Source organism: Physeter macrocephalus, chromosome 13, assembly GCF_002837175.3.
Source record: "Physeter macrocephalus isolate SW-GA chromosome 13, ASM283717v5, whole genome shotgun sequence".
NCBI lineage: Eukaryota > Metazoa > Chordata > Mammalia > Artiodactyla > Physeteridae > Physeter > Physeter macrocephalus.
Window position 1 is genome coordinate 65605091 of NC_041226.1, and position 27118 is coordinate 65632208.

A 27118-nucleotide genomic window follows, 5' to 3' on the forward strand; every position below is an offset into this window, starting at 1 on the left:
GATTGGAAGAATCAATATTGTGAAAATGACTATACTACCCAAATCAATCTACAGATTCAATGCAATCCCTATCAAATTACCAATGGCAGTTTTTACAGAACTAGAACAAAAAATCTTAAAATTTGTATGGAGACACAAAGGACCCCTAATAGCCAAAGTGGTCTCAAGGGAAAAAAACAGAGCTGGAGGAATCAGACTCCCTGACTTCAGACTACACTACAAACTACAGTAATCAAGACAATATGGTACTGGCACTAAAACAGAAATAGATCAATGGAACAAGATAGAGAGCCCAGAGATAAACCCACGCACCTATGGTCAACTGATCTATGACAAAGGAGGCAAGGATATACAATGGAGAAAAGACAGTCTCTTCAATAAATGGTGCTGGGAAAACTGGACAGCTACATGTAAAAGAATGAAATTAGTCATTTGTGATGAAGCCATTCTCTAGGTTAAAAGATAATTTTCTACTAAAAATAGAACACCCATATGACCCAGCAATCCCACTACTGGGCATATACACTGAGAAAACCATAATTCAAAAAGACACATGCACCCCAATGTTCATCGCAGCACTCTTTACAATAGCCAGAACATGGAAGCAACCTAAATGCCCATTGAGAGATGAATGGATAAAGAAGATGTGGTACATATATACAATGGAATTACTCAGCCATAAAAAGGAAGAAAATTAGGTCATTTGTAGAGGCGTGGGTGGATCTAGAGACTGTCATACAGATTGAAGTAAGTCAGAAAGAGAAAAACAAATATTGTATATTAATGCATAAATGTGGAACCTAGAAAAATGGTACAGATGAACTGGTTTGCAGGGCAGAAATTGAGACACAGATGTAGAGAACAAATGTATGGACACTAAGGGAGGAAAATGGTTGGGGTAAGGGGGTGGTGGTGGTGTGATGAATTGGGAGATTGGGATTGACATGTATACGCTAATATGTATACACTAATACATACACTAATAATACACTAATATGTGTACACATATACATATTATTATTATATGTAATATACATATTACATATTACATATTATATGTAATGTTATTATATGTATTATACATACATACACTAATATGTGTGTATACATACACTAATATGTATAAAATATGTATAATGAGAACCTGCTGTAGAAAATAAATAAATAAATAATAAAATAAAATAAAATAAAAGAATAACCTAATGTTATACCTTAAGGAACTAGAAAAAAATAATAGTAAACTGAAACCAACATTTTGTTTCTCTCCACTCTAATCTTTATTATTTCCTTCCTTTTGCTAACTTTGGTTTTAGTCTGCTCTTATTTTTCTAGTTCCTTAAGGTATAACCTTAGGTTATTAATTTGAGATATTCTCTTTTAATGTAGGCATTTGTGGCTATAATTTTTTGCATGTTGTGTTTTCATTTTTATTTAGCTAATTATTTTCTAATTTCCCTAGTGATTTCTTCTTTAACCTCTTGGTTGTATATGTGTGTGTGGCTTAATTTCCACTTATTTGTGAATTTTCCAGTTTTCCTTCTGATATTGATTTCCAGCTTTATTCTGCTGTGGTCAGAGGGGATACTTTATGTGACTGCAATCTTTTTAAATTTCCTGAGCCTTGAGATTTAGCAATGCGATTTAACTGATATTTAGCCGTCTCATTATTTTATTATTAAGCACCCTACTAGTTGCTGTGTTTTTTTAAAAATTAAACTCCAGAGTTCCAATAAAGTTGATCCTGTCAGGTTTTACTAGTTTCATGGTTACTTCAGTGAAAGGACTGATTCTTGAAGTTTCCTACTCCACCATTTCTGTGATGTCACCCATCTCCCATGCTTATCTTGCAGACATCTGTTACTTGACTTTCTTCAGAAGCCATCCCTGTCTTTATCCTTACCTCCCAATTTTGAGCCAAATGCCCTTTTTTGGGCTCCCTTTACACTGCACTTCCCAAAGACAAATAATTTTTTCCCTGAATTGATTTGGAAGTGAATGTATTCTGAACATCCCAACACTGGTAGAAGGTTTCTTTATTCATCCCCATAAATGTTGGATTAATGAAAGTTGCATGAGTGAATAAAGAAGAAACAACTTACGTTCTCATGAACTTACTACAAAGCCAATTTATAGGTTGCTAATTGTTAAAGGATTATAATTTAAAAGTACTTAACATGAAAACTACTTTTAATGTAATTTAATCATTCTTGAGGACTTCAGAAGACACTTCAGAATCTCATGATACATTAGGATGATGAGTAGAAACATCTTATCATTTAATATGACTACAGATTAGAAACTGTGGAGGATGGCATCTACTGTTGCTCAAAAACACATTTTGAATTTATTCTAGTTAAATATGTCATTTACATTAACTTGTTTGTCTTTGGGAGACATATCTGTCTTCTGACAGATACGTTTATTTGATTATTTTGGCTATATGATTTCCATAGAAACAAGCACTTGCTAGGTATTTGTTCACTGTGTATAAGTAAAGATTTATAACTTTCACACGTTTTCTTGCTTTTTACAACTACTTGAAGAGACAATCTTATTTTACATTGGCTACTGTTAGGAATTGCTAATGTGAGCACCAAAGCATGAAATGTTGGTCCAGATACAGAAATCTTAAATATATTAAAGACCTGAAATGAATTGCTATTATATGGCTAAGGATACGCTATGCCTCAAATTGCATTTAGGAAACATAAAAATTACTTGCTATAACATCCTGACACAGATGGTTAGCCAGGTAGGTAAGTCTAAGTCCTACCTCCCAATACAGATTTATTAAGGACTCTTTGTGTATTCCTTGCCATGTTTCAATGTATCTTGCTTTTTTTACCTTTTAAAAAAGAAACACAAACAACAAAAACCCCACAAACTAAGAGCTCAATTATTTTTATGTTATTTAATTTATTTTTCAGTTAATTTTACATGGAACTCTTGTTATAAATTGTATTGTTGCTCCTCAAGTTGTATTATTATTCCTCCAAACTAGTCAACTATAAGTCATTCATTATGTGGAAACAGCATCAAAAGAAGTTACCAGAAGGACTAAACCCATGATGCAAAGATTTCATATTGAAATCTTACTTGGTTGACTCACAAACTTCTGTCTATCTTTCCCAGAGTAGGATAATGGAGTAAGAACCATTGACTATTTTCTTTTTTCCCTCGAATATTGTAAATTCTTGACAAAGTATTATTAGTGGTGAAGGACAACATGTAAAAGTTATGTGAAAACACAAATAAGTACAAAAAGGAATATTGTCATCATCTTTTTTTCTTCACTTAAAAACATTGTTTTATTTGTGCCAAGTAGGCCCCACTTTCATAAACATTATAATTTACTCTTTTACCTAAGTTTATTTCCCAGTCTACTTTGAATATCTAGGAAGCTACAGCTACATTTTTCAAAAATATCAAAAATCCACATTACCAACTAAAAAAACTCAACATTTGGTTTCTGAAGGTGTATTGTAGTCTTTATTGTTGCTAAATGAGCACAGTTTTCTTCAGTAGGAAATTTTTTCTAATAGTTCACAAAATTTACAAATTTGTGGCATTATGTGTTTGAGATCTTATTCTATCCTAAATTTTAAATATGAGTTTAAAATATCTATTTATTTATTTACTTGGCTGCATCGGGTCCTAGTTGTGGCACGCGGGATCTTTCGTTGCAGTGCATGGGCTTCTCTAGTTGCGGCGTGTGGGCTTCTCTCTAGTTGTGGCATGGTCTCTAGTGCATGCGGGCTCAGTGGTTGCACCACACGGGCTCTCTAGTTGTGGTACGCGGGCTCCAGAGTGTGTGGGCTCAGTAGTTGTGGCACACAGGCTCCCTAGTTGTAGTGCTCCGGCTCCAGAGCACGTGGACTCACTCGTCGCGGTACGCAGGCTTAGTTGCCCCATGGCATGTGGGATCTTAGTTCCCTGACCAGAGATCGAACCCATGTCCCCTGCATTGGAAGGCGGATTCTTAACCACTGGACCACCAGAGAAGTCCTTAAATATGAGTTTTTAGAACTCCTTTCTTTATTTTGGTTTTGCCAAATATACAGTTGTATCTATTGTTTCAGAATTATTGTTGTTGTTGTTTTAATGTTGCATATTTTCTAGAGACCAGCTGGTGAATGATTTTGTATCTGATGCCTATTAGAGCCTATTGAAATTAAAATCCTAGTATGGAAATTACTCAGAGGAAACTCACCACAAATTTAAACATAGATATTACACCTATTAGAATGACTAAAACAAAAAATAGTGATAATACCAAATACTGGCATGGATGTGAGGAAAACTGGATCTCTCACATATTGCTGGTGGAAATGTAGAATGCTGCACTGATCTAGAAAATAATTTGGCACTTTCTTACAAAACTAAACACACACTAACCATTTGAGCCATCAATTGTGCTTTGGGGCATTTATCCCAGATAAATGAAAACTTACGTTTGTGCAAAAAAACTGTACATGAATGCTCATAGCGACTTTATTCCTAATAGCAAAGTACTGGAAACAACCCAGGTATCCTTCAGTGAGTGACGAGTTCAACAAATTTGGTACATCCAAACAATGGAATACTACTCAGCAATAAAAAGGAGTGAATACATGCAACAACTTGAATGGACCTCCAAGGTATTATGCTGAGTTTAAAAAAAAAAGGAAGCTCAAAATGTTATTGGGTTGGCCAAAAAGTTCATTTGGGTTCTTCCGTAAGATGGTATGGAAAAACCCGAACAAACTTTTTGGCTAACCCACATGCAAAGTGTTAATATATGATTCCTAAAATGATAAAATTATAGAGATGAAAGATAGATGAGTGTTTGCCTGGTGATAGGGACAAGGGGTGGGGTGGAGGAAACACAAGAGAGTTCTTCTGTGGTGATGGAAAAGTTCTGTAAGTCGATTGTGGTGTGGTTACACAAATCTATACATAGGATTAAATTGCATAGAAATGTCTACACACACACACACACAAATGAATGCAGGTTGAAAAAATCATGAAAACTGAATAGGTCTATAAACTCTTTAGCAGCAATGTATCAACCTTAATTTCCTCATTTTGATATTGTCCTACAGCTATATGAGATGTTGCCATTGAGGGAAGGTGAGTGAAGGGTACCCAGGACTCCACTAGTTTTGCAGCTTCTTATGAGTCTATATCGATTTCAATATTAAAAGATTTTTTAAGAGTAGCTGTAGCACAATTATTAAACACTATTAAACATTTAAAAATAGAAACAGCCCTTCATACAATTGGCATTTAAAACAACCTTCTTTTCAGAGGCTTACTTCTAAAAGTCTTCAGTTTGAAGTGGTGATTTTTTATTTCAATTCAAGCATGTAGTTGTGTCAAAAAATATGGTCTGTGAACATAAAAGCTTCAACTTTGCTCCTCCACTCTTGGTTTTCTTCTTCTTCAAATGCCCTTTATTTGACCAAGAAGGATATCATTTCCCAAAGTACCAAGAGAGCCATATTTAACTTGGACAACATTGTTCTTTTAGGTTATTAAGGCTGTTCAATTTTTGCCATTTGTTGCTACCCTGAGTTGGAGACTTCTGAAACGTCAGACTGAGAAAATTGTACTAGTTCCAACACACACACACCCGCACACACAGAGCAAAGCTTTGGAATTAGTGCAATCAATAACCTTTGAAAACAGAATTAAAAAGCAACAATTGAATGCTAAGATGTATAAAACTATCTTGTTCCTTTTTTCTTTGAATATCAGCGTGACCAAGGAATCAAGAAACACACTAGAGAGTTCAGCTGAAAAAGCATTTATTGAGTACCTATATATCTTAATCATAATACCTTATAATAACATGCATGTTATGCAGAGTGGTACGGGTTATAATGATGATAAAAGAGTCCACACTATCCAAGAGATCTCAAATCTGCATCCCCAATATTGCCAAATACCCTAGGTTTTATACTGGCACGTTTAGTGAGAAGAGACAAAGCATCATGTAATATCAATGGTGAGAAAACCAAAAATCCAACAGAGTCAAAGGAAGAAATAGCTTAGCCGGCTTGGGTGAAAATAGGATAGGTCTCTGGAGAGAGACATCAAGGTCAGGAGAGGAATTGCAAGGCTGTGAAAATCAAAACCCTATGGACAGTGGTTTGTAGGACTACAACCATACCAAATAATAAAATGTATAAGAATTTGGAATTCCACATACAGAGTTATCCTCTCTGTTCTCTGAATGGTGCGGGATACATGTGGATAAAATAAATTTAAAAAAAATTCTGCCCAATTGTGGATAAAATTTGGCATTTTCAACAAAATATCCTATCCGGAGAAATAGATATGGTGGCACGGATGTGTGCTCAAAAGAAAAATCACCAGACTCCTCTCTTTTGTTCTCATTTTCTCGTTTTTGTTTTGTTGTTGGAAAATATGTCTTAGTGGATACTAATACATTCTCTAAATAGTTTTATAAAGAAAGGCTAATTAGGGACTTCCCTGGTGGCGCAGTGGTTAAGAATCCGCCTGCCAATGCAGGGGACACAGGTTCGAGCCCTGGTCCGGGAGGATCCCACATGCTGCAGAGCAACTAAGCCCGTGCGCCTCAACTACTGAGCATGTGCTCTAGAGCTCGTGAGCCACAACTACTGAGCCCGTGTGCCACAACCACTGAAGCCCACGCGCCTAGAGCCCGTGCTCTGCAACAAAGAGAAGCCACCGCAATGAGAAGCCTGCGCACCGCAACCGAGAGTAGCCCCCGCTCGACGCAACTGGAGAAAGCCCACGCACAGCAGCGAAGACCCAACGCAGGCAAAAATAAATAAATAAGTAATTTTTTTTTAATTAAAAAAAAAAAGAAAAGCTAGTTATATTTTACTTTATTTGATTTGGACTACTTAATGTGCTAACTTTCTATTGTTGATCAGGTTAATTCAGTTTTATTAAAGCCAACATTAAATTACCAGGAAAAAATGAAAATCAAAAGGTTAATATGTTATTTTGAAATGCCTTATAAATAAGGTGGATTAATGGATGGGTGAGAAGGATAGATAGATGTGTGAAAAATCAGTGTAAGAAAACGTTAAATGTAGAATCTAGGAGTAGGGATATGGGTGTTCACTATAAAAATCTTTCAATTTTTCTGTATGTTTGAAAATTTTCATAAAATTTTGGAAAGAAAATGCAAAAAAAGAAAAACATCAAAAGGACAACCAGAGATTTCAGCGCCCAGATAGATAGATAGATAGCTAGATAGATAGATAGACAGATAGATTGATAGATAGCTTCATTTCCTGAAATAATAAACTAGGGACTTTGTCAGTATTCTTGACCTCAAACAAATAGACTGCCAAATATTTCTCCAGCAAAGATGGCTTATTCAGGATCAGCAGAGAATTGCAATTTAGCAAAGGAAAGAGAGCACTTTTTTAGAGGGAAAAGAAAGTTGGGAGGGCTGTGATAAACAGAGTCCATGGCTTTTCATTGGCTGAGTCCTTGCCAGGAAAGAAGAGGAGTCTTTCTTCTTGCCATTGGGCTCTGCTCTCCTTGCAGGGCTTTAGAGCTCCCCCCTCTGGTCTCCCAACTCTATTTAATTGAGGGTTTCGTTCATTAATTTTTTACAGTATACAGCAATTAAGAAAATGTTACGGAAACCAAAGACTTGCATTAGAAACCTCAAATGTGATTTCTAGGTAAAGGATAAAATGATGGAGATTAGCTATGGTAGTGGAAAGTATCCATTTATATGGAAATACCTTTTCCTGCCCCACCTCTACATTGGTGTTATGCTTTGTCAGTATCTGAATGTTCTGGGCATATATTGTCACCTGGGGGCCCAGGTCTGTCCGATAAGACTCTAACTCTCCAGGAGATCCAAATGATACAAGTTAGGCTTGTCTTCAGATGGAGAGCACAAGAACAGAAACATGTAGCTACTTCACTTAAAGATCAACATTATATGGAACCAACCAAAAAATACCTCACTAATGTTTATATCCAGTCATGAAAAAGAGCTTTCTGTATTTTTTTCTGATTTCGGTCCACACCATTTTAAATATTCTTTCCTCTTAAAGTCAAATTGGAATTTTCAATGAGTCTAAAAAAGACCTGATTGGTTTAGAATTGATTAACCTAGGAGTATTCACTGCTTATCGTATGCAAGGTAAATAGCACTTGATTATCGGTTGATTAGTAGCTCCTCTGAATTACTGCAAGCATTTCTCTTCACATCCAACATTGGATCCATCTTCCAAAGTTCCCAGAACTGCAAAGCTTCAGATGCCTGAAGAGGGTGCCTTGACAGTTCCATTGCTTCTAAGCAGGCCTGGATCTCAGAAATCCCAGACAAGTTGATATTGATCCTTTTTTAAAAGTTATGTACAAAGGAAGTGTTTCTGCAAACCTCCTTTAGAAACAGGGTCAAATAACCAGTTGGAAAATTGTCTAAAGGTGTCACATTAAACTTTAATAATACCTTCATTTTTATGGGGCTTTTAACTTTGGAAATTGCTTTCACATGCATTATCTCATTGCATGTTCTATTTCATTGAAACAGTGTCTAGGTTTTAGGGCTAAATTGCAATGACATAGGTATCAAAATGTTGACAAGGACAATTCAAGAAAAATGATTACTACTATGCCAAACAGAAGTATTGACAAGGAACTGACTGACTTTAAGATCAAGTACTACAGTGTGTTAAGATTCTGATGGTTCCTTTAGCCCACTGCCCTACTGCTGGAGGTTTCTCAGAGCCATTTTACCTTTTTTTTTTTCAAGGAGGAAATGAGTCACTTCTTTTTGTCTCCTTCCATCCTTCTTATTTCTGATTTTCTTTTTCCTTTCAATCAATCACCAGGTGAGCCCAACCCCAGGCTGCATCCGTGCGCTCATGAAGATGCTCTACTGCCCTTACTGTCGGGGGCTGCCCACGGTGAGACCATGCAACAACTACTGCCTCAATGTCATGAAGGGCTGCCTGGCAAATCAGGCTGATCTCGACACCGAGTGGAATCTGTTTATAGGTAAGGAGCGGCTCAGCGGATCCAAGGACAGGGGTGTGGGAACGGCAGGTGTTCGTGGTACCTGATGGGCAGGTCCAAACTGGTGATGACTTGTAGAGACTAGAACGATTAAAACAAACACAGGCGCTCGCGCACACACACACACACACACACACACACACACACACACACACACACACACAGCGTTTAGCAAATTATAAATATTATATTGAATTTTTCTTTATTTTTTGTAAACCTGAAAAATAAGACTTCCTGGTCCATTGTGAAGGACAGTCCTGTTAAAGATTGTACGAGCCAGCTGTACTGAATTAGCTGATCTCTCTGATGAAGATAAAAGTAATCTTGTTGAATTTCTGGGAGCTCCTGGAAGGGACACGTTAGAGAAGAAACTTGTTTTAAGAAAAAGCCCACAGTACTGTCTCTTTCTTATTTGTAGTATCTCAACATAGTCACAGATATTAGTAAACAATTCCTTCCTTAAACATCTATGATGAAAATAACTCAATATTTTTGCTAAAATATGCAGATTTTCTTCCTCAGTCTCTAGAGAAGAATGTTTTCAGCACAGCAGCATGAAACAGCCTTCCTGTCTTTAGAAGGGAGGAAGGAGGGAGGTGGGGAGATACAGGAAAGTTCTGTGAATCACCACTGTGGTCTGGAGTGGCAGAAACCTCTCATGAGTCTGCACTGCCAAAAGATATTTCCCAAAAAGCTATCCAAGGATAAAAGGACAAATTTCATAGGCAGGCTTCTCCCAGGAAAATACACAGACCTTGAAAGAGTAAATGTGTTTTCTCCCCCTCTGTCAAATGGCCTTCAAATAAAAGTACTTTCAATTGCTTTTACTGGGATTGCATAGTGACAAGCAGAGTGGTGCCAGTAACAGTGGCACTGTCAGCCTCAGAGGGACTAAGTCATTTATGCAAACCTCTAAACCAGGAGGCTTGAGTAAAGTCTTCTGACATCTAAGATTTGGGTAGGAAAGGAAAAAGATGCATCGGAATGCAAAGAAACCTTAGCCCACCGTGCAAAAATGCACATTCAGCCTTGGCCTCAAAAGCCATTACCTGACACACTATTATGCTTAGGAAGCCCAGAGAAAACTGTTTTGAAGTTTTAGAGAAAAGATTTTAGAGTGGGTAGATCCAAATGGAAGTCATCCAACAAAATCTCAGAAATCATTACAGAGAGAATAAATTGATGTATTCTTCTCTCTCCCTTCAGTGGGAGGACAAAATCCTTTTGTATGATCTTGGGTTACCTCATTTGAGAAATGAGGGAGTTTTTTAAAAGTTAATCATTAAGGTACCTTTCTAACTCAAAAATGATATGATTCGTTGCTAAGATTTTTGTTCTTTGCTAAGATTTTGGAGAGGAGTATGAATTCTTTTTAAAAAGTAAGCTTGATCTTCTAAAATATAAATTTAGATGAATTTTGGCAAAGACGCTACCTAAATAAAGCTAATTAAAAAATACTCTCATCCTTCATTAGTCTACTCAATTCAAAAGGAAAAAGTAATTCAAATGTATTATATTGGTATAATCATATTGTCACTTGCATATGTAAAGCCTAAACTAAAACAACTTTATAAATCATTGAGAGTGGTAAAATTAAAACAAATCTGTAAATTAAATGCAAACTATAAATTTAAAAAAACTTAAGGTTACCCAAAAAAGTCCTCTCATCAAGAAATCTAAAAAGATTTACCTATTTAGAAAAACAGATAAAACCTCATAGCATCATCACTCTTGAATCAAAAAGATTATTCATACGGTTTGGTTGAAACTGCTATAATTCATAACACAGTTAAACTGCTTTGGTCAGCTTGCAATTTATTGATGAAAGTAGCCATGTGGATTTTGTTAAGTAGAGCAGGACATGATTAAAAATGAGAATATGGGCTTTTTAACTTGTAAGAGCAACAGTGACTTCTTAATTGGCTTTTTTTCTCAGTCCTGGCTGGGTATTTGACGTGAAACAAATCCTTATACTTCAATCAACTGGGTTTCCTAGATGCCAGTTTGATGTGAAATTGAATGTCTGGAAAATCATTTCATTTAAAAAACTAAAATTTGAACGCAGCCTATGTTGGAGTACCTGATGTTGTACCATACGTTGGAAGGGAACCTCATGGTAATCCTACCATCTTAATATATTTCATACCTCTTGCTCCCCTATCTCATTTTTTATTAGTCCTAGAGATCTCTAAGAAAATTCTTCCAATTTTCTTTCTTTGGGTTTTGCTATGGCATTGAGAATTGACCACCCACCGAGACTTATAGGGCAAAATATGTTCTTACTAATACTTGTCCGGATGTGAAGTGTTAGTTCACGAATTTATTACATGAATTAGTCAAATGTGCCAAGTGCATTTCCTACACAGATACATCCAAGATGACAGTGTTCATGAATGCAGCAGCAAAAGATCAATGAGCAAATCAGTAATTCAACAAAAATTATATATAATAGCCCTCTCTCTGATTAGCACCTGCACCCCATCACTCTTGGGCTCCCAGCACCTTGTCATCAAACCCCTTACTCCTACTGCTGTCAATTGCACGTGCTGTCTCTGTCTGCTACCTTAATGTCCTAGTTTATACATTTTTAATACATGGTCATCTAAAATGTTAACAGTGACATGCAAGCGACCATCAATAAAAACAAAGATCGAACTGGTGGCACATTCTCATAATCTTTAATTATGAATTAATTGAAAGTGATTTGTAACGATTTAGACTTCAGTTGGTGTCTGCATCATGTCAAAAGAAAGGCACTCCACTGATAAAATGAAATGTTTTAAGTGTTCAAGTAAAAACCCCAGTGGTATTCCATTCAGTTCTGAGGTCCTGCAGTTTTTTTTTTTTTTTTTTTTCTTTTTTGGTTTTTTTAATCCTAGGGGAAAAAAAAATCAGGACTTCTACTTGGGATATATTTTCATAGTCCTTTAGGAACTTTAACTTTGTTAAAACACAGAGACCCTGATCAAAAGATTCTTATTAATTAACTATTGTAAGAAAAAGGAAGAACTCTTTCCTTTTTACGTAGTCTTTTTTTTTTTTTTTTTAATTTCCTGGCAGCCTTGAAGATGCTGCTAGCCCCGTTGTAGAGTACTTGAAAGCCTGGGTTCACCTCTGTTGGGAGCTTTCCCCTACTGCCTAGGATCGTGCGGGATTCCCCAGTACAAAGCCCAGCTCAGCTTCAACCTGTACCTCCCACTTGCTGGATCCAAACCCCTTTTAGCAGGTTCTCTCTCTGAAACTATGCAGTCGGAGAAAGATGTAATTTGAGGCATTGACAGTCTCTTTCAGGCACTTACCCCCGGTGTTGCTGTATATTCACACTCAGCTTATTCCAGCCTGGCTTTTGAATGTTGCCTAAATGCAGAAGGGTTTTCTTGAAAGGTGTTTTACCTAAATTAAAATTTCCTAGCGGGAAAACGGTCTGTGGGCAGAACGCAGTCGTTTCCGTAATGTCCTGTGGTTCTTCTGAGTGTTTGGCATTGATACCAGCATTCCACAGATAAGAATTGTTCCACTGGACAAGGGACCACGTTGCAGATTACACCTAGCTTGTGAGCACAAAAGTTAAGGCTGAAGTTACATTTATGTGGGTATAATAAATCTTGCTTCTACTTAAAAATCTAGGATATGTGGGAAAGCCTCCTCCAAACATCTGGTACCTTCTATAACTAGAGAATAGAATGGACTGAGAATTAGAAAGGAAAAAATAAAAAAATGGTTTTTCGGTATGAGGAGGCAAATGTTGGTGAGACTAAAGATGGATTCTGTGTTGTTTGGTAATATTTTTTATTACTGAAATACTGTAGGATACTTATTACTGTAAGTAAAAGGCAAAATGATCTCTATAGTTCCATGTAAAAGTGAGACCTTAACGTGTTTTTTCCCAACATGGGAGCTTAAGTTTTTAGGTTATCCCAGTTAGTGAGACGCTTATTTTCTTAACATATTAATTCAACTCATTATATTGAGTAAGCTAGACACATAGATTTTTTTGCCCTCAGGGAATTTGATGTAGTTAAATAAATTATAATCAACTGTGATAAAGTGTTATGAAAATAGAAGCACAGGATGCTAAGTGTCTCCTCAGCAGGGAAACTTAACCTCATCCGGGGGGTCAGGGAAGCCCTACCTTGCTAAGTATAGAATAAAATACTTATTCTATTGAATAAGTATTGAATTATCATTGTCAAACATAGTTGATGTTGAGCAGCCATAATATATATAATTGTGACATTATAGGCCCCAAGTATTAGCAAGTCCCCGTGACAATTTCAATAGGTCTAGCGCTATCTATCAGCGGTTCTTAAATACTTGGTTTATTTTTGACACGTTTTATGATCAACTCTCACCACCACCACTGCAACTGACTTGAAATGCTAAGATTTGGAAAATGTGTGTTCATTTTTGTCCAGAAAAGGTTGAGTTCCCTGGTCTATTGGTACCCTCTAATGAGGGAGAGACAGAAGAGCAGCTTGTATTTTTAATTTAAGCCTTTAGGCCTTGGGCACTCGTAGATCAGACAAACCAGTGATATCAAACTTTCTGGGCTTTCTTCCTTCCTTCAAACCAACCAATTACTAAAGTCTCAAGACAGAAAACTGGCACGAGAACACAAACAGAAAACCCAATGTAGGTACCACATCTGTGCCAGGCCAAGAGACAATGCAGTGGGTACTGTTCATTCATCCTCTCGTTTACTCATAAATACGGCACATGTTTGCTGAGTGTCTAGCATGGATCTTGCTCTGGTGTAAGCATTGGAGTAGAGAAGATAAGGCCCTGCCTGCTGAGAACAGGGCTCACTCAATATATGTTCTTTGAATGGAATAAATGGAAACAAGTAGGCAGAGGAACGGACAGGGATGCAGTAAGAGGCTGTTCTGTTTTACTTTGTAAGTCTGCTCTTTTAATGGAAGTATGACTAATTCAGTCATTTAAAAAGTGCATATCCCTGTTGTTAACGGACTCTATGAGTGCAGGGATGGCAGAAACAAGTCAGATAATGAGCCTGGTTCTTTCATTGTGACAGCTGCTATCAAGTTGTAAATTAGAGCCAGCCGCAAGGAAGCTGTGTTAGGTCAGTCAAAGGACTAGTGTCATATTATAAATGGCTATTTGGGGGCACGGATGACTTTCTTAGGACCTGTAAGAGTTGTTTTATCCTCAGGGTATTTAGTGTATTCACAACTTTCTATCTGGGGGAAATGTTGCTAGATAAACATGTATCATTTCTTATAAATAAACTTGGATTCTCTCTTTATAAAATGTACAGGACTGTGAGATGTTGCATTTCAGAAGGATATAAAATAAACACAAGGAGCTATTTCAAGCATTTGTATAAGATACTCCTCTTTCAAAGGCTTTCTTAAGCATGAAATCCTCTAAATCTGATACGTTTTAGTTATAAAGAATTCCGTAGTAAATGTGATATGACTGTGGCTGATATATCCTGAAATGCCATGTTTCAAAAACCTCTAGACCCTAAACATAGAAAATTATTTCAAGAACTGCAGCTAGCAGCAAGCTGTCAAGGATTCTTCATCTCTACTTTGTATATAGAAGACAAGAGCCTATTCAATAATACAGGCCAGAAACTCAGCTCTTAAACTGAGGAACAATAGCCAAAGCAATTATGGTAGAATCTGATCTCACTGTTAGCTATGGAACTTACTTTTGCCCTTGTGCATTCCTAGAAGCGCCAAGAAATATTTCTTTAAAAAAAACAGAAACACTTTTTTTTCTATCAGTTGAAATCTAACTCCTCTCAAACCTCTGCCTTCCTTTTATAGTCATTGATTCAATATTCCTCATTTCTCATGGACATTTATCATATGCTGTGTTCTCTCTGTAACGCTGGCAGAATGCATAAGCAGTGCTAACTACTCACTGAGAAAAATAAAAAAGAAAGAAAACAGTTGGCTGGTACCCAGCAGCCTTTCATGAGCAGCATTTGTTATCAATTTCCTACGTTTAGAAAGCGGATTACTTCTGAACTCTGCGTACGTGAAAATATTTCTCTATGGCACAATAGGGTTAATGTCTTCAGGGTGGTATAACGTATGGGGCGATTCAGCAAACACAGAGGGAGGCATTTCCTGACCTCTGAACACTTACTAATACTGATCAGCAACTCAAGGGATTCATGGGACTTGAATTTCCATCCTGAATCAAGCAGATTTTCCCATGGATCAAAGCAGGCAAAGCACATCAAACCTAAAATTACCTGGTGTAATAGACGAGCAATCCTTCTAAGGTATGCAGCATGTGTTTCCTTCATCCCCAGTGCCAACTCCTGTTCATCCATCTCTTCCAGTGCCCACATACTCAACTTCTATACAATTTATAATTATAGTTATTCCATTTTCTACTTACTGATGACTATAAACGATACTCTAAATTAGAGTTTCAAGTTGGAATTCATGGCACAATATAACATGACACCAACCAATGGTCTGTAACATGGCGTACCTATTTTTGCAAGTATAAAATTCTTTAGGATATAAAATGTTCCATTTATAATGGGGATTTCCCTGAAATACCTCTCCTGCCTTATCATGCTCTCCAGTTTCTATGAGAACCAACCACAGAAGGATTACGTTTACCAGGAGAAAGCAGAGCACATCAGAATTATTCAGAGTGGTTAGAGAATTGCCTTTGTATTGTGGATTTTACCTTTTGCTTTTAATTTACACTTCAATTGCAGCGTTTCCTATAGATAAATGGTTTAATTTGATAATTATGTCCAAAAGTACTTGGGTTTAACAATCAACGTCTGATTTTAGTAACATGATAGTTTTCACTGTCATGTGTTCAAGTTCAAGCTATAACACAAGATGTCTGGCTTTTGGCATGCCAAGAGAAAATATTTGATGATTCGTTAGAATGGAATTCAACAGATTCCAAGTTAAATAGATCCCAGAAACCCAGGCAAAAATCAAACGCTACCATTACCCCGGTGACATGCTTAGCAATTCTGATTTCAGGAGATAAGAGAAACATGATGTAGAAGAAAGCGTTGTGCTGTAGAAGCTAGAAAATAAGAAATATAGATAGGGTGAAGTTAGTGGATTGGTAAAGAAAACACTAGAAACACATGACTGTTTACAAATAGCAAACTTATAACAAGCCCCAAGGCCACTGCGACCTAAAAGTCCTTCATGTGGTGACCTATTTAATAGAATAAAGGGGTGGGGGAAGTTACCTCCTGAAGTATTTAGATCACTCTAAAAGTCCTGATTAGTAGCTAAGATGAAAATCTTTATTTTAACCCAAATAATAAATCCTTGTATAATGTTGCTGTACTTTATTAAGATATCTTAATAACAGTAGTGTTAAATGAGGGTACTTGGACTTCATTTCTCAAAAACATAACATTTACATTAACATAGATATAATTACATCTTAAATAGAAGTATATTAGATAGAAGAATCAATAGATCCTCCAATTTCTCTAAAAGTTCCTTTAATTCATGATTATCTCAAAAGTAGAACTGCTGATCATGTCTTAATGTTTGAGTCACTTGTGAAATTAGTTTGGATTTTCCTCAGGCTGTTTCTTTAACACTAAAAAAGTCTTTCCGAATCTTATTCTTTTCATCTTCTTTTCTTTGTGGGAGAAACCTCCAAGGAACCAGGGGAGAAGCCAGATTAGAAGAGACGGGCCTGTGAATTATTCTGATGTTTAAAAACAGGTTTTCATTCGTTACTCTAAAAGGGAAATGGGTATAAATGTCCCTGGGAGTAATTTAAACTTTTGAGAACCTTCATGGTCTGTGAAAACTGTGAACTTGTAAGTCACTTAAAAATATTGGGTCTACAGATGTTTGGGAAGATAGCCAGGAGAGAATTTAAATTAAAATAGAGCATGAAATATGCCTTGTCCTTCAAATAACAGCTTATATATAAATCCCACATAAAAAAAAGATATGTCCTCGATTTTTTTCTTTGCATGGATTTAAATAATTTGCTACATTAAGAATTTCCTTTATTATAACCTCTGAAGAAGTGAAAATTAGAAAGAGAAATGAAAAATAAGTCGTTGAATATATGACATTACCCTAAGAAGAGATGTATCTGTATCACATTTTTATTCTTTAAGGTGCAGGGATCCTCTAGAAAGATAACACTGATAATTAAATGTCAAAAAAAAAAAAGGGTCAGTATTCACCACTAAAATCTCAATGCTCAGGAAATTAACTGATTTAATGAGAGGCCTAAAAATAATATCAGATGGAATAAATAAGCTAGTAGATGTGAGAGAGTTTTGGAAGTACTCTTCGGTTGCCAGAGCTGATGTGGTTTTGAGATTGACTGAATCAGAAAGTGACTCCTGTCTTACCTCGGCCCTACATCTGGCCCTACATCTATCTTCCCGTAGCTTCATACCAGCTTGAAAAAGTCAGGTCTCCCAGAGGAAGCAGAACCATTCTTTTTTTTTTTTTTTTTTTTTTTTTTTTATGGTATGCGGGCCTCCCTCTGCTGCGGCCCCTCCCGCTGCGGAGCACAGGCTCCGGACGCGCAGGCCCAACGGCCACGGCCCACGGGCCCAGCCGCCCCGCGGCACGCGGGATCCTCCCAGACCGGGGCGCGAACCCGGCCCCCCCGCATCGGCAGGCGGACGCGCAACCACTGCGCCACCAGGGAAGCCCAGAACCATTCTTATGTAAAAGAGTTTGTTGACTTCAAGAAGGAGAGTATTCTCAGAATCCATGACAATCAGCTGGTGAGCGCAGTTTGGAGCCCTTGATCTTATTACTTACGGATTGGTCTCCTGATTTTCTAAATTCAACGTCCTAGACTTTTTTTAGATTAGTTCTTTATCTTTAACATAGTTTAGTGCTCCAAATTCTTCTGTGTTAACATAGTCATAGCAATGTATTCCGTAGTCCAAAATCTATGTGTAACACCCAACCAGATGGGAAAACTGAAACCACCGATAGTCCTGAGAGTGTTAGGCAGGAATAATTCCACAAATACCAATACACAGTGCACTTTGAAGGTGTGGATCATGCTAGGAGCTGACTTCTAGAAGGTAACTCCACAAAGTGAAATATACATACATACATCCCTTCATTCATCAGCCTTGTAGTATTTTCTGTTGAATTGCTGTGTCTGAATATAAAATATTTGGCAAGTTCATGGTGACCCCATTTAATATATGCCTAATACTACCATTCATTGGTTGAAGATCCACATCTATACTTCTCAAGGTTGTCCATGAGAGAACGAATGTTCAAGTGTGTCTTGCTATTTACCTGCAGTTATAGTATCCAAATCCTAAAACCATGAGAGAGTTGTAAGAAACTTTATTCCCCTTTTTGGATGGTTCTGGGTTCCATCTGGAGAGCATGACACGCGTACAATAGCTGACATGTATTGGACATTTACTTTCTATCATGCAATATTGTAATCTTTTTACACTTTTCATCCTTACCACAACCCTGTTAAGTGGTCAATGTTATGATTTCCATTGTACAGATAAGTGACCTGTCCAAGGTCATACAACATGCAATGCCAGGATTTGGCTTCAGAGCCCAGGTTTTACTAAGTGTTTAGGAAGTAACTCTTAGTCTCTGGCTATATGGATTGAAGGGTATATTGGGAGAAATTGAGTATTTACTCTTGCCGGCACTGTCCAATAGAATTTTTTGCATCAGTGGAAATAATCTAGGTCTGAGCTGTCCAGCATAGTATCACTAGCCACATGTAGCTATTGAGTACTTTAAATATGTCTAATGAGACTGATCAACTGAATTTTTATTTTATTTTATTTTGATTAATTTAAATTTAGTCACATGTAGCTTTTGAGCACTTAAAATGTGACTAATATGTCCGAGGAGCTAAATTTCTCGTTTCACTATTTTAATTTATTTTAATCGTTCTAAGTGGTTAGTGCTTGCTCTATTGGACAGTGCAGGTTTAGACCATTAAAACACTTATAATTTCCATCACGTGGCTCAGCATCTGAAAATGTCCAGTTCTCTTCAAAAAGGTGTTTATTAGATGCCTTTTTGGTGCTTAGATCAAGACTGGGCATATGGTAGACACAAAGGAAATACAAACTGTACTACCCAATCCTGAGAAATTATAATTTTCCAAAGAGATGAAAAGTGTGCTTTCAAAGTGGGAGTTTGGTTAAGTGAAGACCACATAGTTGCAAGCAATAGTCCTTGAATCGCTGCATGAGTTTGAATCCTGACTCCACCTCATATTATTGTGTGTGACTTGGCGAACGTTATTTAACCTTCATAAGTCTCAGGTGTTTTCTCACCAGTAAACTGGAGATAATAGAACCCACCTCTTAGCTTTGTGAGGATAAGACTAGATAATGTGTATACATACATCTGAAGGATAAGACACGTCCACAAAGGTAGCACTGAAGGAGAAGCCATGTGCGTTTCTGTTCAGGTGAATAACCTATGAAGGTATGAGCAGAAAATAGAAAGTAGGGAATAGAAAGCAACAGAGTAGACAAGGAGACAGTGGTGCAAAGGTAAGAATAAGCATGATGTGCTTAAGTGCTGGTGAGGAAACCAGTCAAGCTGAAATAGACATGCTTGCTGGCGTGTACTGGAAGGTAGGATTGGTCAGGACTGGATTGTTGAAGCTTTGAAATTCAGGCCAAATACTTGACTTTCTTTTGTCTTGTAGGCAATGACAAGTCACAGGGCATTTTTATCCAAGGAATGGCAGGATCTAAGCAATAATCTGGCATCCAAATGAAGGATGGATGAGACCACTGGTAGTGAGACTGTCACCTAAGCGTGGCATGGAAGGAGAAAAGAAGACAGCACTAATGACAGAGGTGAAAGTAAAAATTTATAGGACTTCATGTCTAAATATAGGCAACTAAATGTAGAGGGTAAAGAAAGAAACACATCAGATCTAAGATAAACATGTGAAAGAAGGATGGTGCCGTCAGCCAATAGAAAAGCTAGCTCAAGATATGGCAAACGCCAATGGATTTCTTTCAACTATTTAGTGCTTGTTGGACTTGAGAAACAGTGGTCCCCAAAATAGGAATGTCCAACTGGATGCTGAAAATAGTAGTGTTTTCTGTTCCTAGGACAGGAGACAGGGATGCCAAGAACCATTGGAGGGTTTCCACTCCAAATGATCCTGTAGCCAACTTCCCTAATCAACTCTGTCAGATTGTGTCCTGAATCCCTTCTTGTGGGTACCACACAGGTGCCTGCATGTTCTCCCCCTGTGAAATTATACTAGCTTTACCCCTAAATGTTAAACATTTAACAGCCTGCTCATCAATATGAATTCTCAGAGTGAGCCTTTATCTGTACTCCCCGACCTCTTTAATCAAGTGTAGTTAGAATGTCAACTGTGTAAATATGTGAATGCTTAACGGGATGAGTCGATGGAAACATGCCTTGATTGCTCCCCAAGATATATTTTCTCACAATTCAGGAACCCCTTGATGGTCATATTTATCATATATATTGAGATTTTATCATTGCAGTCAATCCAAGAGGAAAGTATTTTCTATTGGCTTTGACTTTTGCCATCCTCAATGCATGAAATCTAGGGTTACTTTGTTCATTTCTGGCCAATGCCAAGTTCTGAATTTCATATTGAGGCATGGAATTTGTTAATTTTATAAAAACAAAAACTTGCCTCTAGGGCATTCATTTCCTTCGCTGGCAAGAATGCCATGTATTAGAAAGCAGGCCCTTACTTCATTGCATACCATATGGCACAGCTGTCACCAATGAAAACTCAACTTGTAAGGACCAATGTAATCTATTCATTAGTTTCTGAACATGGAGTCCCCCCTAGGAGCAAGACAAACACACACAATGCAGCTTTTGCAATGCAACATTGGAAGGAGCAGTGAGATTTTTTTTTTTTTTTGAATCTCATATTACCAAGTTACTGATTTAAGAATGCCCTAGAGTATAAATTATTTCTCCAAACCTCTATAATGACTTTTGTCAAATGCCTTCTGCTTAGCCCATTCAAGGTGAAAACCATGAAATATTATTTGATTTGTAACCCAAGAAAATGCCCTAAAACCACCTGTCCCTCTTTGGAAAGCCGCCAGAATAAAGTGAGAGTAAAGGTCGCGTCTGAGAACAATAATTGGAGGTTGCAGCATGTGGCTCTGATCAAAGGTTGAGCCCATGGCTGCATGCAGGCTTCCAGTCTCTTTAGGAGGATTTCCATTTATTTTTCTTAACCCACATAAGAATCCTGGGTTTTGAGGTCAACATTTCAAATAGTTTAATAGTGGCCATTCAACATTAAAAAAAACCCAAAAAACCTGACGAATTGTGTTGAATAGTTATTATGTTTTCCTTTGAATTTGATTTGGGGAAGCTGATTTCAGGATACCTTTAATTTCCATGTGGAATAGGTAGATATTAAATTCCACTTCTCCTGAGTGCCTCTGGTATTTTTTTAAAAATCACGTTAATTCTGCTGTGCCATCCATCGATTCCTATACATTTCATCGGTGATCACTGGGCATCGGATTGCTAGTGTTCATCACAAGCTTGTTAACTTAACCTTCAACGTGTAAGACAAGAAAAGTTAAATTTAAAGCTACATCCGGGCATTTTTTTAAGACGCAGACATTAACCGCTTGGAAATGCAAAGTCATAAAGTTTAAGGATCATTTGACGAATTGATTATAAGATAAAAATCGAATCATCTTATCTGAAACTTCTTAATCTGGCAGAGAAACATGAGCGATGCTATGGTGGTTTAGGAACGCGCCTGTGATCCTTCCTGATTAACTGTGTCCATTTATACAGGAATCTTGCAGTAATCTATACTAATTGAGAAAAGAAGGACATCAGCATTATATTATCGCCTTCTAGAAGGCATTCGGGAACTTACTTAAGATTTAGGCTTGACTTTTTATTGACTACTTAGTGGCTGTCAGGTAATATTATATCTGATATTTTTATACTTTAAGAAATGAGCCATACTTAGTGTGTCATTTTTGCTTAGAGTGTTTCTTTATTTCATTTAAGTATCTTAACATTCTCCTGAACATACAAACTCTTTTTGTTGATCATTTAAAGAGGCACTTTTAGCTAAGCCTTTAGTTGAATGAATAAAACTCCAAATGAGAGGATCTTACATACCAGGGGTTTAATATATGTATATGCATTAAGCTTGACGAGTGGGTTTTGTATACTAGAGACTATGATAAAGAAATGGCTTTACAAATGGTTATTCTCCAATTTTGATCTGTTTGAAATCGAATTATTTTTTAACATTTATTTTGAAATAATTTTTGACTTACAGAAAAGTTGCAAAAATAGTATAGTTCACGTATACCCTTATTCATTTTATCCTAATGTCAACAACATACATACATAACCATATAGTACAACAGTCAAAACCAGGAAATTAACTTCGATACACTATTATTAACTAAACTACAGATCTCATTCTGCTTCTACTAGTTTACCTTTTTCGTGTTTCAGGATCTAATTCAGGGTCCCACATGCATTTAGATGTCTTCTCTTCTCATTCTCTCCCAGTGTGTGACAGCTTCTCAACTTTCCTTGTCTTATATGATCTTGATACTTTCAATGAGGACTAATCAGTTATTGAGCACATTTATTCTCAAATAATATTTTTTAATGTTGGGGAAACATTTTTATTGTTTCCTAAACTCTCATAATGTACCTGGACTTCATCACAAATGTTTTCCTGTAGTAGATTTCTGAGAAATAAGTAGGAGCATATGAAGAGTACTGTAATTACTAGAATTATGGAAAAGTAATTTACTGTCTGTGTAAATTGAACAGATTTCAAATAGAGTGGATAGGCCATAAAAAGCAAGCAGGATATTGAAAATAAATATTTTGGGAGCTGGGAAATTGCTGGTTAAATGCACATACCAAATGTAAATATTTTGCTAACATTTGTATAATTTAGTTTCTTAAAACTAAAACCATAAGGGTTTTTTTTAATTAAAAAAAATCAAATAGGTGCTAAGACGATCTAATGTTTGCAGACATCATTCTTCCTCTTGTCCATCTGGTAGATATGAGACACCTAAAAAAACTTTCATTGTGTGATAACTGGGTTAAAATTAAGCCAAAAAAAAAAAAACCTTGCAGAATTCTTTCTAAATTTATAATTAGTTAAAGCCCATTTAGGGATGATTCATTGTGGAAAATGGTGAAAATATTTAAAAGAGGTGGGGAGCATGATAGAGGAAAAGATCACGAAATCTGGTTCTAGAAAGACCTAAAGTAAAGCCCCAACTCAGCCACTTGTTAGTTGTCTAGAAATCTGTGGCCTCCAGCATTCACAGGTTCTTGTGCTAAAACCAGGTGGTTTTCCAAGAAAATAGCACTACCCTGAGGTATGTCCTCTGCCAATGCCATGTTCACATCTGCTCAAGCAAAACCTCCCAAGGGGCCTGTAAGCTTCAGAAGAGGATGTCAGTAACGTGAATTACCTATATTAACAACAGCGAGTTCTTCTGCATTATTTTATTTAATCATCAAAACAGCCCTAAGAGACAGGTGAAATTATTGTCCCCATTTTACAGAGCAGGAAAGCGAGACTCAGAGAGCTCCAGGTCACACTGCCCTGAAGTGGTGGAGCCAGGGTGCCAGGCCAGGTTTGTCAGAAGCAAAGCCCACGTTTTTAATGGGTAGGCTGTGCGGCCCACCCAGAGGAGTGCCAGAGAAAATAGGTCTGCTGTCAATCACAGACTTAGAATAACTGGTCTCCACATCCCATCCACAGCAATAACTATGAACTCACTTTTTATTTTGGTTTTTGATCAAAAAATAACATTTATAAAATGTTGCACACAGGCGCCTTAACCTTTCAGCTTAGATAAGATGTTCTTCTGAATTATAAGACTGAAACCTGGTGGGCTATATCACTGTGAATGCTTGTAGAATTACTTCTACGACACTATACTCAGTCTGACCAGCAGTCTGCAGTGGAGTTCTTATAAGAACCGTCTGGGTTGAGCTCACTACTGAGCTAATTATGGAGATGCCCTGGAGAAAGCATCCCACTATATCATGCAGGGTCCCCTTTAATGGACTTAGAACAGTCAGGAAAATCTAGTTCCCAAACAGCTAGTTTGATTTCACCTAATGGAAAATGTAATTATTGTAAACAGTCATTTTCCCCCTCATTGCTTTGACCCATGGACGTTCAGAGCAGTCCACCTTTATTTCATGTAACATGAACGTTTTATTATTACATCTTACCCGTGGAGTCATCTCATTTTTCACTTTTCTGGATTTCTCTTTTATTTATGTTCTTTCCCTGTGTTTCTCTGTCCATAGGCCATTTACGTCTGGCTTTCAATAGGTTAAATTTTAAATAAACCTGCTCTACATCCCCTTGGGCAAGTTGCTTAAGATTTCTGAATCTTGGTCTTATTAGTTATGAGGTGCCTTCCTTTCTTGGATGTCAGGATAAAAGTAATGTGTGTAAAATATGTAATGTAATGCAACTTGGTGATAAATAGGAACTACAAATTGCCACCCCTGAGAAGTTTAAGGATTGTACTTCTTAAAACAAGTTTAAAGGTGAGAAAGGAACTTAAAATCTGTAGTGATAGGAGAGAAAATATAATTCTGAATTATTTTATTATTAATCTGTTCAAAGAGTATTACTAATCATAAACGTCTAATTAGGAGCCCAAGTACTAGAGAAGCCACTGCAATGAGAAGCCCGTGCACTGCAACGAAAAAAGCCGTGCAGGCTTTCTCTAGTTGCCCGCTCACCGCAACTAGAGAAAGCCTGCACGCAGCAATGGAGACCCAAGGCAGCCATAAATAAACAAACAAACAAACAAACAAATAAATAAATAAATTTATAGAATAAAGTTTAAAATAAAGTAAATCTTTATTTACAAATTCCATATTACTGGATATTCTCAAGACGTGTATTAAGGCATACTTAAATGAAAATATAAGAAGTTATTCTTAACTAAAGAATGCACAATGATTATATGAAATTAAAGGGCTCTTTAGAGCATATAATTGTTCTTTTTTAAAAAAGAAGAACAATCTCGTGTATTCTATGCCACAGTCAACATAGGTTCAAGGAGATTTTTGCCTCATCCTGTAGTTTCAGGGCACAGAATTTTGGGCTGAAAGTGATATAAGCTATAGGAACAACTTTTAATGAATTTTAGAAATTCTTTAAAGTTTGTATTTCTTATAAAAGATGTTATAAACACCATGAATTATATAAAACATTTTTTTGTGTGTGTGTGTGTGCTAGGCGGGCCTCTCACTGTTGTGGCCTCTCCCGCTGCGGAGCACAGGCTCCGGACGCGCAGGCCCAGCGGCCATGGTTCACGGGCCCAGCCGCTCCGCGGCATGTGGGATCCTCCCGGACCGGGGCACGAACCCGTGTCCCCTGCATCGGCAGGCGGACTCTCAACCACTGTGCCACCAGGGAAGCCCATATAAAACATTTTTTGATTCAACAATATTTGATAAATATCTAGAGTGGAGTTCTACCAAGCAAGGCAATAGGAATAAAAACACGAATAAGACACGGCACCTGTACACCAAGCTCTCAGTCTAGGGGACACCAAGCTCTCGGTCTAGGGGAGAGAGACACGTAAATAACTACAGCATCACATTAATCCTGCTAAAATCCAGCTACATCGGTTGAAAATGCTAGGGCAAAACGGGTGCGAGTGATTAATGTTACCTAGAAGAAGGCAAAGCAGGCTTTTCAAGGGAGGTGATATTTGAACTGGGTCTTGAAATATGAAAGGAAATTGACCAGGCACTCAGGCCAGCTTGTGCATTACCAGCAGAGGGTGCAGCAAGGGCAAAGATGTGGTGCAACAAAAGTGCATGATTTGTTTTTAAAAATAGTCTAACTAAACCACGGAGTGCATAGGTAGGTTGGCAGGTGAGAGGAAAGGGAGAAAATGCCTATAGGTATAATTATTGAAAAATTGTCTGGGCCCAGGTTATGAACCATCTCATGTGCTATGCTGTGGCGTTGATGTATTTATGCCATGGAGATTCAAATTTATGCTGCAAGACTGGGAGACAGTGAACTGTGCTTAAAATATATCAAATCCATGCCCCTCCTTTAAAACTTCTCTCGGTTTCCCCTGTCCTAAACCCTGTCAACTGCTGTGTCCCTCCGTGTCTGCTCCACAGTTTAACACTTAAGTAGTACTGATTTGTATAGGGTGCTTCTTTTTCATTTGTTTCATTTTTCCCCATTCATCCTCTTCCACATCCAATTTTAAGCTTCTTGGAGGCTTATCTGAGTCAGGCTATTAATTATTTGGGTCTTAATGTCACCAAAGCTAAGGTGAGGAGCCATCTTGTTAATGGTTCTCCATCAAAGCTCTGCCCTCAGGGGTCTCTTGCTCTTTGGGGTCTCAGGGGATCCCTTAGGAAGGTTCTCCTTCTGCACCACGCTTTCTCACACTCACCACCGTGGTGCTACTGTTCACAGGGCTCAGTACTCACTTAGGTGGCATCTTACAAATACATCCTCCTTAGGCAGCTGTCACATCATCTCCCATTTTTCTCAGTGCTCAGCTTCTACCAAATAAGCATGTCACAAAGGGTTGTAGGGGGACTTAAAACTCAGTGACTTCATTTTTGAAGAGAATGACTGTTGTGGGTAATTGACAGAATGGCTGCATCTTCTGCAGAGAAGCAGGGGAAATTGTGCAGAAGCTAAACGTTTTTGCCACTCTGTAGAGTTAAACTCTGGAACTACTTTCAAGGGGATACGTGCTGAGTGTTTTTCAACCGCTGGCTCTTGAATCGGAATTCTGCAGGGTGACTGGCATTTTTTTAAAAGCTCCACGGGTAATTCTAATAAATAACTAGAGCTGATTTCTTGGATTAGAAAGTTAGCACTACTTTTGAAATGTCATAGGGACTATAGATGTCACATGCTACATAACAAGAAGAATTACTGAATAGTTGTTGAAATATTGTTTTAAAATGTCTACCGCATCCTTTTGGCCGTTACCCAACAAACTCACAAGAGACTCTGAGAAAGACATAGAGGCTACACTGAACCAGGATCCTTGTTTAAATCTGACCACATACCCAATTAGCCCAGGACAGTCCCTGTTGACCTGGCATAGTTATAAATATCCCCTTTC

At 37.4% G+C, this 27118-nt stretch overlaps 1 protein-coding gene across 1 annotated transcript in view; it reads left to right on the forward strand.

The window, feature by feature from the left end:
* GPC6 (glypican 6) overlaps positions 1 to 27118 on the forward strand; it is a 1083120-nt gene that overhangs the window by 740028 nt on the left and 315974 nt on the right. Inside the window, exon 4 of the mRNA XM_024123209.2 lies at positions 8832 to 8997. Coding sequence (XP_023978977.1) covers positions 8832 to 8997 — 166 coding nt within the window. The remainder of the gene's footprint in view (positions 1 to 8831; positions 8998 to 27118) is intronic.